Source organism: Ovis aries, chromosome 15, assembly GCF_016772045.2.
Source record: "Ovis aries strain OAR_USU_Benz2616 breed Rambouillet chromosome 15, ARS-UI_Ramb_v3.0, whole genome shotgun sequence".
Taxonomy (NCBI): Eukaryota; Metazoa; Chordata; class Mammalia; order Artiodactyla; family Bovidae; genus Ovis; species Ovis aries.
In genome coordinates, this window is record NC_056068.1 from 6,589,421 (window position 1) to 6,611,623 (window position 22,203).

The window sequence follows — 22,203 nt, forward strand, 5'->3', positions numbered from 1 at the left end:
ATAATGATGACAATAAAAATAATAATGATACCACCTAATACTTGAATACTTGTCATTTCTCTTGCACTGTGCCTACTGCTGACATACATCAAATAATTGAATCCACACGACAATCCCCATTCTACAGAGAAAGTAAGCTATCATATTAGGCAACTATGCCCAAGTTTCCAGAGCAATGGAGTGGTGAATGAAGATTCATCCAAGAATGCCGGTACCAGAGCCAGCACTCTCAACTACCCCATATTGCCTGTTGGGAGAAACAGAAAATTTCAGCAGAATAAGAGATGAGAGTGCTTGCATTTAAGCAGAGGGTAGTGAGGATGTAAAGTAAGAAAATAATCTAAGATATTACTTCCTTAATTCCTACCTTAATACCTAGACCATACCACTCACTATGCAAGTGCCATAAAAACTGTCATCTCTACCTTGTGGTTCTTGAGCTAGGAATGGAAATGGAGATAATAATACCTTGAATTAGAAACAAAACTCAGGAAAGTCTTAATTTTAGGGTAATGAAGACTTAGGCATGTTTCCATAGGGAAAAGAAGGAGCCTCTATCATGGAGAATTTGAAAATTCATCAAAGACATTGATCTATCAACTTTCAGAGAGTAGTGATTTTCATTAACAACAGTGCCCTTATATTCACAATTGTTGAAATTTTAACACTATTGATGTAAACATACAAATCAGTTAGAGTCCTAGGAATTTGGTTTAGGTGGTTAATATGACCATCATTGATAGCTACATTCAGTTGTAAGAATGCTTTAAGTCTGAATTATCTGCTGTGGGTGTCCACACTGATTAAATTTCTATTTAGTATTTTGTAGAAATAGTTTTGATGTATTAGTCTTCCACTCCATCATTTAAGTAGAAACTTAACTTCTACTTTCTTACTATTTTTATGCAAACTGGTTCACAGTAAAAGAGTTACACATTATCAAAAGCATTTTTTTCTGAGGAAAAAATTCCTGGCTCATAAAACTTGGATAACTCTATAAATTCTTGGTTGCTTGCTTGATTTAGTTAGCTAGCTGGCCAGCTATTGCTTATATTCCAAAAACATGAATTTACAATGCAGACATGTAGTGATAAAAAGGGTTTGTATAACTTAGAATGATGGGATCTCTGGAGGCTACCTTATTCCTTATATGAAGGGTGTTGTTTCAAACGAGGGCATGGAAACCAGTAAGTACTGGCTTCTGTTTTTGTTGTACACCTTCCAGAAATTTTCGACTGAAGACTCAATGTACTGGAGCTCTTTCCACACAGAGCTAACTGATATTTGAAGAAAATTTTCACTTCTCCAACCAAGAAAAATATGATTTATCTTTTCCAAGCCTCACTCTTGTTCTTAAATCTATGTATTTTTACTTGTGGAGAAGCTATACAAGATAACTGTGTGCATCATTCTACGGTAAGAATTTCAGCAATGTTATTTTAGCTAAGAAAGCATGATTATATAGTTTTTAAGATATATACTAGGTGTTTGACAAGATTAATTACAGCACTCAATATAATTTATGGAAAAATTAAAGTGTTTATTTAAAAATGCTGAGACATGCTTAAATAATATTATTTTTAAACTTAGGAAACTATAAACTGAAGATTGACTCTTAACACATTTCTTGTAAAAATTGTTAAAGAAGTTGCAGACCTAGGTTAAAAACTAGCTAACAACTTTCCACTTAACTTTAATAATGAAATATCTTGTAGGCAATGAAAAGTTCATTTTACTAAAAAAAAAAAAAACCTGTTCTATAAACTTTCATACTTTAAATATAGTCTTGTACCTGGTTACTCAGGAAATTTTAAAATTTAAAATGAAAAAATTGTATTCAGAACAATGTCAGAGTGATAGCTAAGACTGTATGCAATACTATGAGTAGATGGTGGTTTGAATCTCTGTAATTTAAATATTGGTTTATAATATTTAAATGTTATAAAATGTATTTACCACTGTATCAATACCAAATACCAAAGTTGAAGCAAGAATAAATTCTAAGGAAGCTACAGAAATATTAGTAAGAATTCTCTATGCTAAAAATTTAAGAATCTTATTTAGATCTAAAAAACTATAGTTGTAAACTATAGCTGTTTTTGAAAACAGCTAATATGTCAATTGTTATAGGAGTATAGGGGAAAGAGCCAAAGTTAAAAGTAGATCTTTGTAGCAAAATGTATTTTGGGCAAATATCTTTTAAATTGTGTGATTAGCTCTTCACTTTTCTCTCAATATCCATGTGAAAGATGACAGATCTTGTTATTTTCTTTTAATTACAGTTATTTAAATCTTATAACTTCTACCAAAGAATGTTTTAATAATAAAAAACTGGTAATGTATGCTTTAACATTAAAAAACCCAACAATGTACCAATAAGAACCGATACATTTGGAATGATAGCTGTAATTGGCTTTTTTTCTTTTTTTTTGAACACAGTAGTCTGTACTTTTTACTCTCTTACCCCCTACCTTGTCTCTCTCTCCTTCCTTCTCCCCACTAGTATTCAAAAGTTTATAGTTGGTTGTTAGCTTTTGATTTTAAATTTTTACAATGTATTTTATTGAAGTGTAGTTGATTTATAATGTTGTGTTAATTTCTGCTATACAGCCAAGTGATTCAGTTATATATATTTATATCATACATGTATAAAATATGTATCCTTTTTCATATTCTTTTCCATTGTGGTTTATTATAGGATATTGAATATAGTTCCCTGTGCTACAGAGTAGGACCTCATTGTTTATCCATTCCAGATATAATGTTGCTGGCTTTAAAAAATGACATCTGTTGTTGATTTTGGAAAGAAAAATTCCATTCTTTTTTCTGCAATTATTATTGCTGCCTTTTAAGTCTATGAATACTTTACCTTTCAAATCTGTAAATACTTTAGCTTATACAAAAGCGACAAATCTCCTACACATTTTCCCCTCAGCCCCACATCACAATTCCTACAAATTGGTGGCAGAACGTCCTTCTGGCATAGAAATGTTGTAGGCCTCTCAGGGAACCTTCTTAGTATCCATCGAAGGAATTTCAAATGGCGTGATTCTTGAAAGAGGAATGGCTCAGCACTGTATCACACAGGGAAATGTGAAACAGTCAAGGCCATAAAACCACTGCAATGGAAAGTAGGCCCTAAATGAATCCTTTTGGAGTTGGAGAGGAAAAAAAAGAGCAAAAGATTTGTTTGTGGAAGTTTGAATTAACCAATTAATTATATATTCTTTCTTTGTGTATGGCTTAAAATCTCATCTTTTTCTAGAGTCTTATTTATGATATACTAGGTAATATAACATGCTTCATATATTTTTTCTTGTTTTTTTTTTTTTAATATAAAGGATTCTCCAGGAGTTAACATCGTAGAAGATGAATCTAATACAAAAGGTGAAAGTAAAAGTAATGCTACTGTTTACAAAGAAGATTGTGAGGAATCATGTGATATTAAAACTAAAATTACACGAGAAGAAAAATATTTCATGTGTAGTAAGTATTAAAAACAACCAGAGTTATAAAAGTATATGATTTATTATTTCTATGGTAGAGATGGAAAATTATGCTTTAACATTTGTTGAATCATTTAATATATATCCTGATCATCCTAGGCTAGAGGTATATGTTTTGGGCACACAGTAGGTGCTTCACACCTAATTTACCTAATTTGTAAATGAACAATTCCTTCTTCTATGTTATATAGCCCAGTAACATCAACTGACCACAGAAGGCTCTGACACTATCAATTTGCCTAGGACTATTTTCTTGGTTCCATCTGAATCAATAGGCAATTTCACCTAAATTTTGAGGGGGGAATTAATAAATATTGAATAACTGCTATAATAGGTACAATACAAATTCATAGCCAATTTATGTAGCAAAGCATAAAAAATAAAGAATTTTAAAATCTTCATTTTTGTTTAAAACTATTTAGTAGCAGCACAGTAATTCTCATGATCTACTATATGTACCTAGGGGATGGGATGAGAAGGGGGATCAGAAGGGGAAGAAGTTCTGAGCCAGTTCTTATAGGACTTTAACTCTTAGGTCAGAAAGTATAAAAAGCTCACTTTATTGTGTTTAATCCTGTGTGTAACACAAATATCTCAGGCTTCTCAAACCAATGAGTGTAGGTTTAGATCTATTAAGATAAATGTCTAAATCCAGCGAATATCTAATAGAAAGTGAGAGACTGAAAGTAAAAATGACAAGCGAGACTGAATGAGGTATATTTTAAACTATCAAGAGTTATTAATGGGATTCTACTGCTAGAGTGAAATTTAGGAAAATAGAAATGACAAATTTTTAAAAGAATAATTATGCAATAAGAGGGGACTTCTTTTGTTATAAAGGATATCATCAGTATAATTGAATAAACTTGGATTAAGTCTGAGAAATACATGGTAATCAATGCATAACTCCTGATTTTGATGGTTGTGTTGGAGAGAATGTCTTTGGTGTAAAATACCCAGAAATATCCAGAGGTATCATGGTGGCATGCTCTCAAAAGAAGAAAAAATTCTTCACACTGTTCTTACAACTATTCTATGAGTAAGATTGTTTTAAAATAAAAACATTTTTAAAAAGAAAAAATACATGGTAAAAAAGTTTAACCAGAAACCAACCAGTTAAAACTTTTGACTGAGGTTTATTACGGGTGTATGTGCTTTTGTGTTTGCATTTTTTTTTTACACAAAAATACAGCATTAATAGAAAAAATTAAAAGAAAGATTTACCTTAGAAATTAACTTTCATGATACAGAATTATTGCCTTTTACTTTCTTATGTAGTAAGAATTGATGAATTTTTGACCTCCTGCTCCTTTCTCTCTCATAAAGTGAGAATTGATATTCAGAATGCTGTTTCTCATTTATATCAGTTTAAATTAGGGGGTTAAAATAGATTATTAGGAAGCATATTTTCATTGCGAGGTACTGAAACAATTGTTTTCTTCGTTAATCTTGAGTTAAACAAAAAAGTACTAAGCAGAATATGCAACTCTATATATTTAGTTAGATTGAGATGCTATTGCATTTACATATTTATCCAAAATCATTTAAAAATTCTTTATTTTTTACTGTAGTTATCTTCTGTAACAATATAATGTTTAGCAAACCCATTTTATTATGATTTAAGGGAATTTGCAAAATTCTATTGTTTCTTATACACGAAGTACCAAAAAATTACTAAGAAACGTGATGGATGAGCAGCAAGCTTCCTTGGATTATTTAATTAATCAGGTACGGCTTTTTTTTTTTTTTTTAGAATTGTGCTCTTATTGTATGTATACATTGATACAGTTAGCTAGAAGTATAATTGTTTGATTTTTTTAATGTTCAGAAATCTATTTAGTGCCTACTATGTCAGAGACACCATAGTAAAGTGCAGGCAAATAGAAAACAATAACCAAAAAAAGGATCTTCCCTTAAAGATTATTCAGTCTGAGCAGGGGGTTTGGGGGGTGGGGCAGAAGAATGTGTTGAAAATGTTGTGAATGCTGTTAGAAAGTTGCACAAAAGCAATTCAAAATCTGAGCTGTGGGAAATTTTCCCAGATTACAGAGATTATGAACTGAGTCATGAAAGACGGATAAAAACTTCAGAGGTCACAAAGTTTGGGTAAGAAGGCTAAGAGCAGGATGTTCCATCCTCGGGGAACTTGTTGAAGTGGTGCAGGGGTGGAGTGACTGGTGAGGTAGAGGGTGTATAAGAAAACTGACTTGAGGAAATAGGAACTAAATCATGCCACACCGAGAAGTCATCGAAATGTCTGAGCAGGGAAATGCAATGACTAGATTGGCAGCTGGTGTGGAGGATGGCTTGAGGAAGAGCAGATAACAAACTACAGCAAAGGAGCAGACAAGATCCAAAGAACAGATCTGCAAGAGTAGTTAAATATAGAAATGCACAGATGAAGGCAGTGTTCAGGGGAAAATGGTACTGAATTTAATGACTGCTATTTAGCAATCATTAGCAAGCTTTATTGCTTTCTTATAGCAGTGAGAAATTCAAAAGAAAGGTAAGCATTATATATATTTCAAAGCTGGATCTATAAGAGTCTTACGAATATCAGTTACAGAATTCAGCTAAAAAAGTTTTGTTCCAATACATATTTGCTTAAATATATGCCTGTGTGTTTAGGTTAATGAGCTCATGAATCGAGTTCTCCTTTTGACAACAGAAGTTTTTAGAAAACAGCTGGATACTTTTCCTCACAGACCAGTTCAGTCACACGGTGAGAACTTTTGTGTTTTAGCCTTTTCATATTTGTCTTTTGTTACTTAAAAATTTTGTGGACAGGTTGGTACATTTAGAACTTTTGTTTAAAAAATATAGCTCATTATCATCTAACAGGCTGGAGGAGTAGCACCTGCCATTAAGCAAATTTCGGCGCAGACAATGCATACTTTTCTGAATTGGCAAACTTTTCTGACCATTTGAAAGCCATGGCTATAGACAGATATTCAGAATCTGTTGAAAATAGCATAGTTTTATTAATATGTAACTGAAGGTAGGCTCTCCTTTTACATTTTAGTAATAATAGTCTTAGCTTAGAAGAAAAGTTTCAGAATTCCTCCCACCTGTAAAAAGTATTTTTGACATGCTTGAGATATTTCAAATTAGAACATAAAATCTGAAGAAGCTAGATTCAGAAAGAAACTGGAATTTAGCTCTTTTGATGCTAAAATACGGTATAACAGTACAGTAATTCCTAAAGGAATAGGTTTCTAATAAAAATGCCCTACATATCTTACAGTTGTGAATTAATACCAAAGTTTCAAAGCAAATAAATGTTTATTGATGGCCTTGTAAGTGATCTTTCTTTTTTCCTTGCAAAAAGAAGGAAATAAACTGTTACTGAGATCACTTATTTGTCAGGGACTATGACAGGCACTTTCACATGTTACTGTGTTATTTTTTATTATGTTATTTTACCTCATTTGTGAGTAGTGAAGATAGTGTAACAAGGTGGTCATGAGCATAGACGCTAGTGTCAGATCATTTGTCTTCAAATCCCTGATCCACTGTTTCCTGATATCAGTTTCCTTATCAGGAAACTAATAGTCCCCTCTGTCCATGGAATTCTCCAGTCAAGAATACTGGACTGGGTTGTCATTTCCTCCTACGGGGAATCTTCCCAACCCAGCGATTAAACCCGGGTCTCCTGCAATGCAGGCAAATTGTTTATCATCTGAGCCATCAGGGAAGCCCAAACTTATAGTACCTACCTTGTATGTTTCTTGTGAGATTTAAATGAGTAAATACATCAAAATCTCCTAAAGTATCGCCTGAGCATAATAAGACAGTATAAGAGTTTGCTATGATGATGATTATCATCAGTTAAGGAATATGGAGTCCAGAAAAATCTAAACAATCTATTCATGTTTATTTGGATGGTGATGACAAAGCAGATACTCTATTACAGCTTAGTCCTTCACTGTAAGCTTCTATCATATCTCTAAGCATAAGCTTATCATAAAAATATCTCTTAGCAACTCAGAAGAAAGGCAACAAATCTTTATCTTCTGGAAGTAAAGGGGAAAGCAAGCAATTTTTTACAGCTTACTTTTTGTAGATGATATTTTCTGCATATTTACTGTGTGCTAGGCACTATGCTAAGTACTTTACTTAATGTCTTATATGTATATTGTCAGAATAACACTATGAAGTAGATAGTATTATTATTATAACAATATTGCACATGAAGAAAAGTAGTTAAGAAACTTAGCTAATAATCCTAACCAGTAAAGAGTAGAACTAGACTCTAACCCAAGCTTCTGGCTCTGAAGTCTCAGGCTTTGATGTGTTTGTTCTCTGGGTAATTGATATTGTAAGGTTAATTTTATTTTATTATATTTCTAGGAGATGATACAAAATAAAGCATCCAGAGTAAAATGTAGCATTATATCCACATAATAGTTATGTTTACAATCCCCTGGAAAGTGGAATGCTTTAGAGAAGTTGATTACATACTGCTACAGTTCTAGCTATTGTCAACAGAGCAGGCTTTGGCCTCAGCACCAATTCCTCTGGTGAAGAACATGATTCCTCCTTCCTCTCCCTTTCCTTGTTTTTAATGGGGGCCCCAATACACTAGAATATCTGAAGTTTCAAATAGTGGAGAAAGGATGTGTCAATAGTAGCTAGCCTACTTATTCTTTTGGATTTTCTCCTTGTCATCATTACAGATTTCTGTCACATATTATGTTCCCAAGATAAGCCTAGATTTCTGAAAATACACTATTTATTGGACAAAAGCATGCATAATTGTAAAACATATTAAATAAATGTTGATACCAACTGGGCAAATAATCAATAACAGTGAGCTATCAGTGAAGGTTTATTGCAGCATAAATTATTTAGTCCCAGTTCCTTTGTTCATCTAGATTCTTATTTTTAATGATGAGATGATTTTTCTTTTTAAGAAGTTAAAATCATCATATCATTGTTGTTGTTCAGTTGCTCAGTCATGGACTGCATGATTTAAGAACCTCATGGACCGCAGCATGCCAGGCTTCCCTGTCCATCACCATCTCCCAGAGCTTGCTCAAACTCATGTCCATTGAGTTGGTGATGCCATCCAACCATTTCATCCTCTGTTGTCCCCTTCTCCTCCTGCCTTCTATCTTTCCCAGTATCAGGGTCTATTCTAATGAGTTGGCTCTTCGTATCAGGCGGCCAAAGTATTGGCGCTTCAGCTTCAGTGTCAGTCCTTCCAATGAATATTCAGGAATGATTTCCTTTAGGATCAACTGGTTGGATCTCCTTGCAGTCCAAGGGACTCTCAAGAGTCTTCTCCAACACCACAGTTCAAAAGCATCAATTCTTCGGTGCTCAGCTTTCTTTATAGTACTACTCTGACACCCCTACAGGACTACTGGAAAAACCATAGCTTTGACTATTACAGATCTTTGTTGGCAAAGTAATGTCTTTGCTTTTTAATATTCTGTATAGGTTTGTCATAGCTTTTCTTCCAAGGAGCAAGTGTCTTTTAGTTTCATGGCTTAAGCCACCATCTGCACTGTTTTTGGAGCCCAAGAAAATAAAGCCTGTCACTGTTTCCATCGTTTCCCCATCTATATTCCATGAAGTGATGAGACTGGATGCCATAATCTTAGTTTTCTGAATGTTGAGTTTTAAGCCAACTTTTTCACTCTCCTCTTTCACTTTCACTAAAAGGCTCTTTAGTTCCTCTTTGCTTTCTGCCATAAGGATGGTGCCATCTGCATATTTGAGGTTATTGATATTTCTCTCAGCAATCTTGCTTCCAGCTTGTGCTTTATTCAGCCCAGCATTTCTCATGATGTACTCTGCATACAAGTTAATTTAGCATATTGTTAATGAACATTTTAATAATAATTTCACATAACATTGTCAATTCTTTATAATAAAATGCTTAAGTCTTAAATGTGTATGTGGAAATATCCTAAATAACTAATTTTACTTTTCTAGGTCTAGATTGTACTGATATTAAAGATACCATTGGTTCTGTCACCAAAACACCAAGTGGTTTGTATATAATCCATCCAGAAGGCGCTAGTCATCCATTTGAGGTAAAGTTTTCCCTTATTATATATGGATTAGGATAGGCATCTAATCTATTTAAATAATATTTAGTTTTAATTGTTTTACTATTTTATTTCTTCTTAAAATTTTCAAATAAATTAGTATAGATTCCAGTTTTGAAAGTTTTGTTTTCTGGGATTCTTTGCCCAAACCACAAACCAGTAAAAGAATTAGAGGGTTGTTCACTTTTCTATTTGAGTGTTTCTGGTTACATTCTTTAAAGTGAATCCATTTGGTGCTAGATCTTATCCTTACAGTAGATGGAATTATGCAAAATAAATACTTATTTGCTTTAATTAACTTACAAATATCAAAAAATAATGGTGTACTTTGTCTTGGAGCTTGATAAAAATACTTTAATTTCTCTTCCTACACATGGATATACTTTGTTTGGATGGCAAATGACTTTTTGTGATTGTATAAAAAATTAATAATTTAAAAAACCTTTCACTAAATTGTGAGATTGAGAAGCTGATCCACTTCTTAAACTGCATAAAATGAATTACTCATATCTATCCTTAGTAGTTCTCTACCATGATTTTTAGAGGCAATTTCAACTCTATGTATTATTAAAACTATATGTTATTATATATTGTATATTAATATTATATATATAATTTTCTGGTTACATTTTTGTGCATTAGAAAGGTTGTAATATGAATATCATACCTTATTAATAGTCTTTATTACACAATAAAATAATTTTTCTAAGTAGATACTACCAGTTTCTCATCTCAGTTATGAACATTTCCTGACATCTATTAACAGGATGTCAAAAATTGGGAATTAAGTGGGAAATAATTTTAAATTACCTAAATTATCTCACCTTCAGATTCAGAAGTGGGCCTGAACAGATGTGGAAAGGGAAGGTTTCTAATTTTGTGAAGAGTGGGACGCATAATTACCTCTTTTGTGGGAAAGTGTTGGTTCCCTAACTTCCTCCACACTGCCTTTTTCTGTCTGTGTGTGGGAAGTTTCTGATGGGGAGGATTGCTCTGATTTTCTTGCTGTATCACTTCAATGACTCCTCCATGGTGATCCTCTTAAGGGCATTTAGCAGAGCACCACAGACGCATCTATGAGTGGCTTTTGGGGTGGGGCATGTGCTAAGTTGCTTCAGTCACGTCTGACTCTTTGCGAGCCCGTGGTCTGTAGCCCACCAGGCTTCTCTGTCCATGGGATTCTGCAGGCAAGGATACTGAAGTGCGTTGCCTTGCCCTCCTCCAGGGGATCTTCCTGTCCCAGGGATCAAACCTGCGTCTCTTATGTCTCCTGCAATGGCAGGTGGGTTCTTTACCACTAGCGCCACCTAGGAAGCCCTATAGATGGGGCTTAGGCCATGCTTTTCTCTCTGCAAATCTCAATCTGAACACGGGCCATCCAGGCTACGAAGAAAAAAAGCAATCAAAGACAGACACACAGGCATATTTGACATTGTTTTAAAAAATCAGTGTTTTAATTAAAAGGAAAAGTTATTTATAAAGAAATGAATCACTCTGCCACATCAGATGGATGTCATTTGTTTTTGTTGTTGTTCAGTTGCTAAGTCATGTCTGACTCTGCGACGCTATGGACTGCAGCATGCCAGGCTCCTCTGTTCTCCACTGTCTCCCAGAGTTTGCTCAGATTCATATCCATTGAATCGATGTTGCTCCTGCCTCTGTCTCCTTTGCCTTCAATCTTTCCCAGCATCAGGGTCTTTTCCAGTGAGTCAGTTCTTCACATCATGTGGCCAAAGTATTGGAGCTTTAGCTTCAGCATCAGTCCTTCCAATGAATATTCAGGGTTGATTTCATTTAGAACTGACTAGTTTCATCTCCTTGTGGTTCAAGGACCCTCAAGAGTCTTCTCCAGTACCAGTGCTGAGTTCTTCAGCACTCAGCCTTCTTTATGGTCCAACTCTCACCTGTACATGACTATTGGAAAAACCATAACTTTGACTATATGCACTTTTGTTGGCAAAGTGATGTCTCTGCTTTTTAACACACTGTCTAGGTTAGGTTTGTCAAAGTTTTCCTCCCAAGGAGCAAGCATGTTTTAATTTCACGGCTGCACTCACTGTCCACAGTGATTTTGGAGCCCAAGAAAATAAAATCTGTCACTTTTATTACTGTAAAATCTGTCACTATTATTACTCAACTGAAAAATATTTATAAAGTTGAGGAATAAGAGCCTTAAAATGCTACAAACACATATATTGACTGACACAGGGACTGCAGTTAGGTTTGTTTTATAACAAACAGTATTATTTCTTGAGATTAAAAAAATCTGAATATTTTAATGACATATAGTTGCACTGAAACTTTCAGTGGCAGTATCTTCTCTTTCTCTAGGCTTAGGGTGAAGTATGGGATTCCTTAATAGCTCAGTTGGTAAAGAATCTGCCTGCAATGTAGGAGACCCCAGTTTGATTCCTTGGTCAGGAAGATCTGCTCTAGAAGAGATAGGCTATCCACTCCAGGATTCTTGGGCTTACTTTGTGGCTCAGCTGGTAAAGAATCTGCCTTCAATGTAGGAGACCTGAGACCTGGGTTCAGTCCCTGGGTTGGGAAAATCCCCTGGAGAAGAGGCAGGCTACTCACTCCAGTAACCTGGCCCGGAGAATTCCAAGGACTATAAAGTCCATGAGGTTGCAAAGAGTCGGACACGACTGAGCAGCTTGCACAAGCTTGAAGTATGAGTTTTATATCAAAGAATGAAAATAATAGCATGTTGTTTTTGTCTTTTCTGGGTTTATTTTAGGTTATGTGTGACATGGATTACAGAGGAGGTGGATGGACTGTGATACAGAAAAGGATTGATGGGATAATTGATTTCCAAAAGTTGTGGTGTGATTATCTGGATGGATTTGGTGACCTCTTAGGTCAAATTTTATTCATTTCTCCTCTTTTTTCTTCTTCTTGGTATTATGCCTATAGACTGTCTGTATTGGTTAAATTATTAGTAAAAATAGCAAATCCTGTGAATATAAACACATGACTTAAACTACTCTCTCGTTATTAGCCAAATTATTTAAAATAAGTAGGTCTTCAGTTGGGATCTAGATATCTTTATTTTTAGATGCCTGTTGAAGTGTGATTTGACTGAAAATTATAAGTTGGGTATTTATTAAGTATTGATTATATACCCAGCAGAGTTCTGGCAGATGGTCAATAGTTATTTGTAGAATTAAAAACTGAATGAACAGGGACCTTGAAATTCTTGAGATTTGTGCTGTGTCTGTACAAACAAATGAAATGGAAATTTAGGGTACATTGTGTATAAGCTCAAATAATGTGAACTGAGAGTAGTGATTTATAAAAGCATCAGTAAAATTTGGAAAATGGAAACCCCAGGTGAACTGTAAAATCTGTTCCCAGTATTCCATGGCAATATCACTTTGGCTGTTGAACAAAAACATTAGTATTCCTGAACACTGAAGAATTTTACATTAATTGGAACATTTGCAGGTGACTTTGATCATTTTTATGCAGTTATTTTAAGTTGCTGTTGTTATAACTTAAAATATTTAACATCCCATAATAATGTCATTCAAGGATTTAGTAAGTGGTGGTGTTAGTCCTACTGCTAAAAACCTACTGCATGTCAGTGAGGTTAGAAAGCGTGTGAAATGTAATAAAATGTCACAAAGATGGCCAAAAAGCTGCCATTACTATGAAGTGCAGTTGATATACTTGTGTTTTCTCAGCATTACCTCCAATTTTCCAACAAGCCCAGCCATCTGAATCGAGCAGTCATGGATCTGCATACTCTAAATTGCTATCTTCCATACATAATCCTTATTTCTGTAGGGAGATAATTTTAGTTTTAATGAAAAATGTCTTCAGGCAGATATACTTTGGGAAAACAGACTGCTTTGTACTTGGCCTATTAAAGAAATAAACTGTGTTAAGGAAAGTATCTTAATTATAACTTAAGTATCTTAAGTATAACTTAAGTATACTTAAGTATCTTAAGTATACCCCCAACCCCAAGTTTGGGGTATAGGGGAAGTATGGCAAAGACATTTAATTGGTGTCAGACTAGGAGAAACCAAGCAGTCCCGTCTTACTTGTCCATCTTGCTTACTTCCTTTCTTCCTGTACTTCAGAATATCTTTAGTTCTAGGTGGGTATGCAGCTAAAGTGCTCCTGCAAGCCCTTCATGTCTTAGCTATAGTTTTAAGAGTCTGAATGCTATCACATAGTCCCCAACTCTTTGAAGTTCATTTTATTAGACCTTACTTCTTTTGGTAATTTCGTGATTCAGGTAGAGGGATGTGCTTCAGAGCAGGAGTGTCCACATTTAGGCCATGACAGTGAGTAGACGGAGGTAGAAAGCCAATGGCTAGAACATGCAAATATGCAGTTTGTATTACGGAGTTTAAGCATTCATCCTGGATCTACAATCATCTTGGAAATACTGACCCTAACCTGAGGATACTCTGGTGTTTCTACCTTATATTTTCATTCCTTCAGAGGTAACTGACAAGCTGCATTATAACAAAGAAATATTAGTTCACAAAACATTATTCTCAAAGACAGAGTAAGAATAATTTCTATTGAGCACTTTCAGGATATATTTCTTTAGGAGTTGCTGATTTGGAGGTTAAACCTCTTGCATTTCCTGGTACACGTCATTTTGTTACCGGCCATAATATTTGAACTGGTAGTTTTGTTGATATGCCTTAAGGTAGAACTTGATTTTTTAACTTAGTCTTTAAATGACTTTTTGAATTTAATTTAGGCAGATAAAAAAATGAAACAATCTAGTTATCCTTGGTCTAGTAAAGCAGAAGTGAGAAGATACACACACACACACACACACACACACACACATATGTATATATATATATATATATATATATATATAGGCAAATTAGGCACACAGTGATAATTTGAGCTAGGGCCATCTATTCCCTCAAATAATTTATGTGCACCATCTGAGAGTTATTGAAACACTAAACATCAAGCACTTAATAATACAAAGTTATGCTAATAATACATAGTTATTCTAAATATGCTGTAACATATTTAAAAAAGCATTTTTTTAAACAGGCGAATTTTGGCTAGGACTGAAAAAGACTTTTTATATAGTGAATCAGAAGAATACCAGTTTTATGCTGCATGTGGCACTGGAATCTGAAGATGACACATTAGCTTATGCATCATATGATGATTTTTGGATAGAGGATGAAACAAAATTTTTTAAAATGCACTTAGGACGATATTCAGGAAATGCTGGTAAGTTTTTTTATTACTAAAATTATCCAAAAGATTTAAATCTAGCTGATTCAATATTAGATAAAGATAAAATGTAATATATTTATTTTGGCATATATATCACTGTTGACAGATTAGATTAAAAATGAGAAAACTGTCTAAGTCTTGAGTTTTGAAACTCTGAGATGGTTGCATCATCTCATGGTTTTGAACTGCTTTAGACACTTTAAAACAACTTGCCATATGTAATCTCAGTTGATTCTTTAGATAGCGATTCTGTGGGATAGGCTGGGAAGGCATTATTTCCATTTTCATGTTCTAAGAGGCCAGCATTTAGAAGTCTTAGAATGTTAGAGCTGATCTTCACTCTTCTCGCTTCACAGGTGAAGAAAGATTAAGTGACTTCCTGGGATTGCCAGCTCATGACATCTGAGCCGTGGCAAGGATCCAGGCTGATAAACAACTAGTTTAATGGGTTTTTAAGGGTCCATATTTCAGTGCATCTACTTCCCCCCCCCCAAATTATATGTGTTGGCACTTTAAAATACTTGATGTTAAATTTATATTTTGATGTTGACATTTTAAATTCTTCTGTTTAGCTCTTCTGTTGATTGCTCTTGATGGTTCTTGTTCAGTAGGGATGATTAGTGTTAGAAATCCAAAAACGAATGAGTTATGCTTCCAGCTCTTTAACTGATCACAGTATAGAGGGGAAGATTAAATAGAACTGAAAACAGAATAGAACAGAATACTGATGCAGCTCTGGAGGTTAAGAGGGAGAGAATGATTCCAACTGATTGCATCCAGGAAATCTTCATGGAAAGATGATTTTCAACAAAGAATTAATGTTAGATTTAACCTAGGATGCTTTTTGAAAGTACGTACTTGTGCAGAATCTGATGCAGTAAGTTTGGGCCCAGGTATTTGTATCAACTAGATGGATATTTAGCATCCTTATAGTTGAGAATCACTGATTTGTACTTGGAGGAATGGATGGCATTTGGGCAAATGAATGTTGGCAAAGAGAACAGTTTGAGACAAGGCACAGAAATGGAGAACACATTAGTGAATGCCAGATAAAGGGGATAGGGCAGAGATGGAGAATCCTATGGACAGAGGAAACCAGCGGGCTACAGTCCATAGTGTTGCAGAGAGTTGGACACAACTGAGGCAACTTAGCACGCATGCAATGTCCACTTGAAGATGTTTATTATGTTGAGGAATTCATTACTAGATTTTGGCCTATTGCTCCTGGAGGAGAGATTTTAATCTGATATCTAGTAAAAAGTAATTTAAGCCTTAATTTTAGATGCAATGCTTTTCCACGATTGGTTGGTAAAAGTTGATTAAAATTACAAAAAGTGCCTTTAAATTTAGTCATCAAAAAAAATCTGTTTTACCCAGGTGATGCATTCCGGGGCTTCAGAAAAGAAGATAATCAAAATGCAATGCCTTTCAGCACACCAGATGTTGATAATGATGGATGTCGTCCTGCATGCTTCATCAGTGATCAGTCTGTGAAAAGCTGCAGCCACCTCAGTAACAATACCGGATGGTGGTTCAGCCAGTGTGGTCTCGCAAATCTGAATGGCATTCATCACTTCTCTGGAAAGTTGCTTACAACTGGAATTCGATGGGACACATGGACTAAAAACAACTCACCCGTCAAGATTAAATCTGTTTCAATGAAAATTAGAAGAACTTACAATCCATATTTTAAATAATCTCATTTAAAATTTTAATGCTCTTTTTGATAATATATAAAAGATTCTACATAGTTCTCTTTTTACTGAGTGTTTTAAGCACATTTGCCAAAATTTAACCATAGATGACATCTAGGTATTATGAATCTAATTAGAAATCTTTAATTTTGCAGGGTTCTAATAAAGGAAAACATGGCTCAATGTATGCTTTTACGGCTAGCTATATTAGTAATATATAATAAAATTTGTTTTGAGTGAATTGCAACTTGTCTACCTGAAATCTATCGTCCTTTTAAAGGATTTTCCCTCTTCTTTAAAGCATATATAACCATAGTAGATTGTTAGGAAAATTAAAAAGGCATTATATTTATTGCTATATTTATTTGAAATAGTTACCATATAATCCACAGATAATTTCTATAGAAGGCAATTATATAGAATAATTTTGTGCAGATTAATATATAAACTTCACATGGTTTAAAAACCTAACTATTTCTGAGTGACTCCATAATATTTTATAAGTAATAAGAATTTGCTGCAAAAATAAAGTCTTCCTTGTTATTTTATTGTGGCTAATAAATTTACTCTCGTTTGTAATAAACTGACTATACATTTGTATCCTGAGCAGATGAATTCTGATGGTAGCTTCTCTGGTAGCTCAGTAAGTAAAGAATCTGACTGTAATGCCGGAGACCAGGGTTTGATCCCTGGGTTGGGAAGATTCCCTGGAGAAGGAAATGGCAACCCACTCAGTATTCTTGCCTGGAAAATCCCATAGATTTTCCCATATCCTATAGGATATGGAAAGTCCCATATCCTTTCTCCTCATAGGACAGAGGAGCCTAACAGGCTACAGTCCATGGAATCACAAGAGTTGGACACAACTAAACTACCAGTTGGGTTTCCCTGGTGGCTCAGAGGTTGAAGCATCTGCCTGCAATGCGGGAGACCCCAGTTTGATCCCTGGGTCAGGAAGATCCCCTGGAGAAGGAAATGGCAGCCCACTCCAGTATTCTTGCCTGGAGAATCCCATGGAGAAAGGAGCCTGGTAGGCTACAGTCCACAGGGTCCCAAAGAGTTGGACATGACTGAGCTACTTCACTTTTACTTTTAAACTACCAGTTGCATTTTAAACACATTTGTATCTTAACTCTTTTTAAGCCAATAGGAATGGTGTGAACTTTAAGTGAAGAAGAAAGAGCAATGAATCAGTGGGTTAGAGGTGGCTCTAGGAGCAAGCTTATCCCTTCTACTTTTTCATGAAGTTGGAAGGAGTTGGAATGGTTAGGCTTCTATAAGAAAACATAGCAAGGAATGTGCTGGACCAAATTTATATTAATTAAGAAAATTAGGGTTGAACGGTAAAGTACTTTGTCCAGAGTTAGGATTATACAATGTCCAAAGGAGGGTAGAAGTATATGAAAAAATGAGGTGAGAGGAGGTCTGAATTACAGGCAAAGACAAATATCTTGTGATATCACTTACATGGGGATTATTAAAAAAAATGGTACAAATGAACTTATTTCCGAAACAGGAAATAGAGACACAGATGTAGGAAACAAGCTTATGGTTACCAAAGGGGAAAGAGCGGGGAAAAATTAGAAGATTGGGAATGACTTATACATACTATTATACATAAATAGCTATTAAGAACTACTGTATAGCACTATTCTATATACAGGATCTTCCCTGTAGCTCAGATAGTGAAGAATCTGCCTGCAATGCAAGAGACCTGGGTTCAATTCCTGGATTGGGAAGATGTTCTGGAGAAGGGAATGGCAACCCACTCCAGTATTCTGGCCTGGAGAATCCCATGGACAGAGAAGCCCGGTGGGCCACAGTCCATGGGGTCGCAGAGTTGGACACAACTAAGTGACTAACACTACACAACTGTATAGCACAGGGAACTCTACTCAATACTCTGTAATAGCTTATATGAGAAAAGAATCTAAAACAGTGGATATATGTATATGCGTGAATGATTAACTTTGCTGAACAGCAGAAAATAACACAATATTGTAAATCAGCTATGTTGCTTTGTTGTTTAGCTGCTAAGTCATGTCTGACTCTTGGAGACCATGTATACTGTAGCCTGCCAGGCTCCTCTGTGGAATTTCCCAGGCAAGAATAGTGGAGTGATTTTGCATTTCCTTCCTATTTGATCCCAGCCCAGTGATCAAGCCCACATCTCCTACTTTGCAGTTCGATTCTTTACCACACATGAAGGTATAGAGATCACAGTACATGATCTAAATCCAGCAAAAGGCTTAACTTGATTGGAACACAGAAACTGATTTAAACTCAGGGATGAGCAAAAATGACATGATCACCTTTCAAGATTGCTTTCACTTTGATCTCCTCTCCAAGCAGTGAATAAATCATGCACAGAACATGCACAGGATATACTTGCAAGTGGGTAAATATGGTTCCCCATGGCTTCCTGTCCATGGTCCCAAATAAAAATACAAATGCTTTGTTATTTTGTCAACTTAATTATCATTAAACATTGAAACTGTGTCCAGTTTAAAAATCAAAAGAAAAATATACAGATCAAAAAACTTTGCTCTATACCAGCATGTGAAAGTAACTCAGTCGTGTCTGACTCTTTGCAATCATATGGACTATACAGTCCATGGAATTCTCCAGGCTGGACTACTAGAGTGGGTAGACATTCCCTTCTTCAGGGGATCAAACCCAGATCTCCCACACTGCAGGTGAATTCTTTACCAGCTGAGCCACCAGGGAAGCCCAGCATAGATTCAGTTCAGTTCAGTCGCTCAGTCGTGTCCGACTCTTTGTGACCCCCTGAATCACAGCACGCCAGGTCTCCCTGTCCATCACCAACTCCCGGAGTTCACTCAAACTCATGTCCATTGAGTCGGTGATGCCATCCAGCCATCTCATCCTCTGTCATCCCTCCTTCTCCTGCCCCCAATCCCTCCCAGCATCAGAGTCTTTTCCAGTGAGTCAACTCTTCACATGAGGTGGCCAAAGTATTGGAGTTTCAGCTTTAGCATCATTCCTTCCAATGAACACCCAGGACTGATCTCCTTTAGAATGGACTGGTTGGATCTCCTTGCAGTCCAAGGGACTCTCAAGAGTCTTCTCCAACACCACAGTTCAAAAGCATCAGTTCTTTGGCGCTCAGCTTTCTTCACAGTCCAACTCTCACATCCATACATGACCACTGGGAAAACCATAGCCTTGACTAGACGGACATTTGTTGGCAAAATAATGTCTCTGCTTTTCAATATGCTATCTAGGTTGGTCCTAACTTTCCTTCCCAGGAGTAAGCGTCTTTTGATTTCATGGCTGCAATCACCACATGCAGTGATTTTGGAGCCCCCCCAAATAAATTCTGATGCTGTTTCCACTGTTTCCTCATCTATTTGCCATGAAGTGATGGGACCAGATGCCATGATCTCAGTTTTCTGAATGTTGAGCTTTAAGTCAACCTTTTTGCTCTCCTCTTTCACTCTCATCAAGAGGTTTTTTAGTTCCTCTTCACTTTCTGCTATAAAGGTGGTGTCATCTGCATATCTGAGGTTATTGATATTTCTCCTGTCAATCTTGATTCCAGCTTGTGCTTCTTCCAGCCCAGCATTTCTCATGATGTACTCTGCATATAAGTTAAATAAGCAGGGTGACAATATACAGCCTTGACATACTCCTTTCCCGATTTGGAACCAGTCTGTTGCTCCATGTCCAGTTCGAACTGTTGCTTCCTGACTTGCATATAGGTTTCTTAAGAGGTTTCTGGTTTCTTATAGGTTTCTGGTATTCCCATTTCTTGAAGAATTTTCCACAGTTTATTGTGATCCACATAGTCAAAGGCTATGACATAGTCAATAAAGCAGAAATAGATGTTTTTCTGGGACTCTCTTGCTTTTTCCATGATAGAGCGGATGTTGGCAATTTGATCTCTGGTTCCTCTGCCTTTTCTAAAACCAGCTTGAACATTTGGAATTTTGTGGTTCATGTACTGCTGAAGCCTGGCTTGGAGAATTTTGAGCATTACTTTTCTAGCATGTGAGATGAGTGCAATTGTGAGATAGTTTGAGCATTCTTTGGCATTGCCTTTCTTTGGGACTGGAATGAAAACTGACCTTTTCCAGCCCTGTGGCCACTGCTGAGTTTTCCAAATTTGCTGGCATATTGAGTGCAGCACTTTCACAGCATCATCTTTCAGGATTTGAAATAGCTCAACTGGAATTCCATCACCTCCACTAGCTTTGTTCCCTAGTGGTGCTTTCTAAGGCCCACTTGACTTCACATTCCAGGATGTCTGGTTCTAGGTGAGTGATCACACCATCGTGATTATCTTGGTTGTGAAGATCTTTTTTGTACAGTTCTTCTGTGTATTCTTGCCACCTCTTCTTAATATCTTAATATCGTCTGCTTCTGTTAGGTCCATACCATTTCTGTCCTTTATCGAGCCCATCTTTGCATGAAATGTTCCCTTGGTATCTCTAATTTTCTTGAAGATTAGTTATAAATAAAAAAGTTTACATTCATAATAGCTTTGAGAGCTAAAATACTTAGAAGTAGGTTACTAATCTATTTTAAAACTGAGAAACATAAATGACTCTAAATGGCAGCATAGTCATGTTCTTTGAGAGGAGATTTGGTGCAAATGGCTCCAGGCTTTCCAGGTGGTGCTAGTGGTAAAGAACCTGCCTGCTAATACAGGAGACTTAAAAGATGCAAGTTCAATCCCTGGATGGGAAAGATCCCTTGGAGGAGGGCATGGCAACCCACTCCAGTGTTCTTGCCTAGTAAATCCCATGGATAGGGAAGCTTGGCGGACTTCAGTCCATGGAGTAGCAAAGAGTTGGACTCAGCTGAAGCTACTTAACACTCACGCATATATTAATAGATGCAAAATTGTAAAAAAAGAGAAAAAATTTATCAGTGTGATAAGAACTCATAGGACTTACTCTTATCAACATTTATATATAATATATATAGCAGTACTAATTACCTTTATGATGTATTCAGCTCAGTTCAGTTCAGTAGCTCAGTCATGTCCGACTCTTTGAGACCCCATGAATTGCAGCCCACCAGGCCTCCCTGTCCATCACCAACTCCTGGAGTTCAGTCAAACTCATGTCCATTGAGTCGGTGCTGCCATCCAGCCATCTCATCCTCTGTCGCCCCCTTCTCCTCCTGCCCCCAATTCCTCCCAGCATCATGTATTAGGTTGGCCAAAAAGTTTCTTTGGATTTTCCATAACATGGAAAAACTGAATGAACTTTTTGGCCAACCCAATATATGGCATCATTACTACTTATTTGTCCTGTAAATGGGAGTTTGTACCTTTTGACTGTCTTCATTCAGTTCCCCTCACTGCAACCTCTTCCTCTGATGACCACAAATCTGATCTCTTTTTCTATGAGTTTGTTTTTGAAGTATAATTTTTATTTGTTTTTGAAGTGTAATTGACCAACCAGTCCATTCTAAAGATCAGCCCTGGGTGTTCTTTGGAAGGAATGATGCTAAAGCTGAAACTCCAGTACTTTGGCCACCTCATGCGAAGAGTTGACTCATTGGAAAAACTCTGATGCTGGGAGGGATTAGGGGCAGGAGGAAAAGGGGACGACAGAGGATGAGATGGCTGGATGGCATCACTGACTCAATGGACGTGAGTTTGAGTGAAGTCCGGGAGTTGGTGATGGACAGGGAGGCCTGGCGTGCTGCAATTCATCGGGTTGCAAAGAGCTGGACACGACTGAATGACTG

The 22,203-nt window shown here is 36.1% G+C and overlaps 1 protein-coding gene across 1 annotated transcript; it reads left to right on the plus strand.

Annotated features, from left to right (window-relative positions):
• Window positions 1-1,027: 1,027 nt before the first annotated feature.
• On the plus strand, window positions 1,028-16,729 carry ANGPTL5 (angiopoietin like 5). The gene is made up of 8 exons (XM_004015977.5): window positions 1,028-1,416; window positions 3,342-3,486; window positions 5,131-5,234; window positions 6,135-6,228; window positions 9,447-9,547; window positions 12,303-12,423; window positions 14,597-14,782; window positions 16,166-16,729. Exons 1-8 carry the CDS (start codon window positions 1,321-1,323, stop codon window positions 16,483-16,485), a joined length of 1,167 nt encoding a protein of 388 aa, XP_004016026.1. The 5' UTR covers window positions 1,028-1,320; the 3' UTR covers window positions 16,486-16,729.
• The last annotated feature ends 5,474 nt before the right edge of the window (window positions 16,730-22,203 follow it).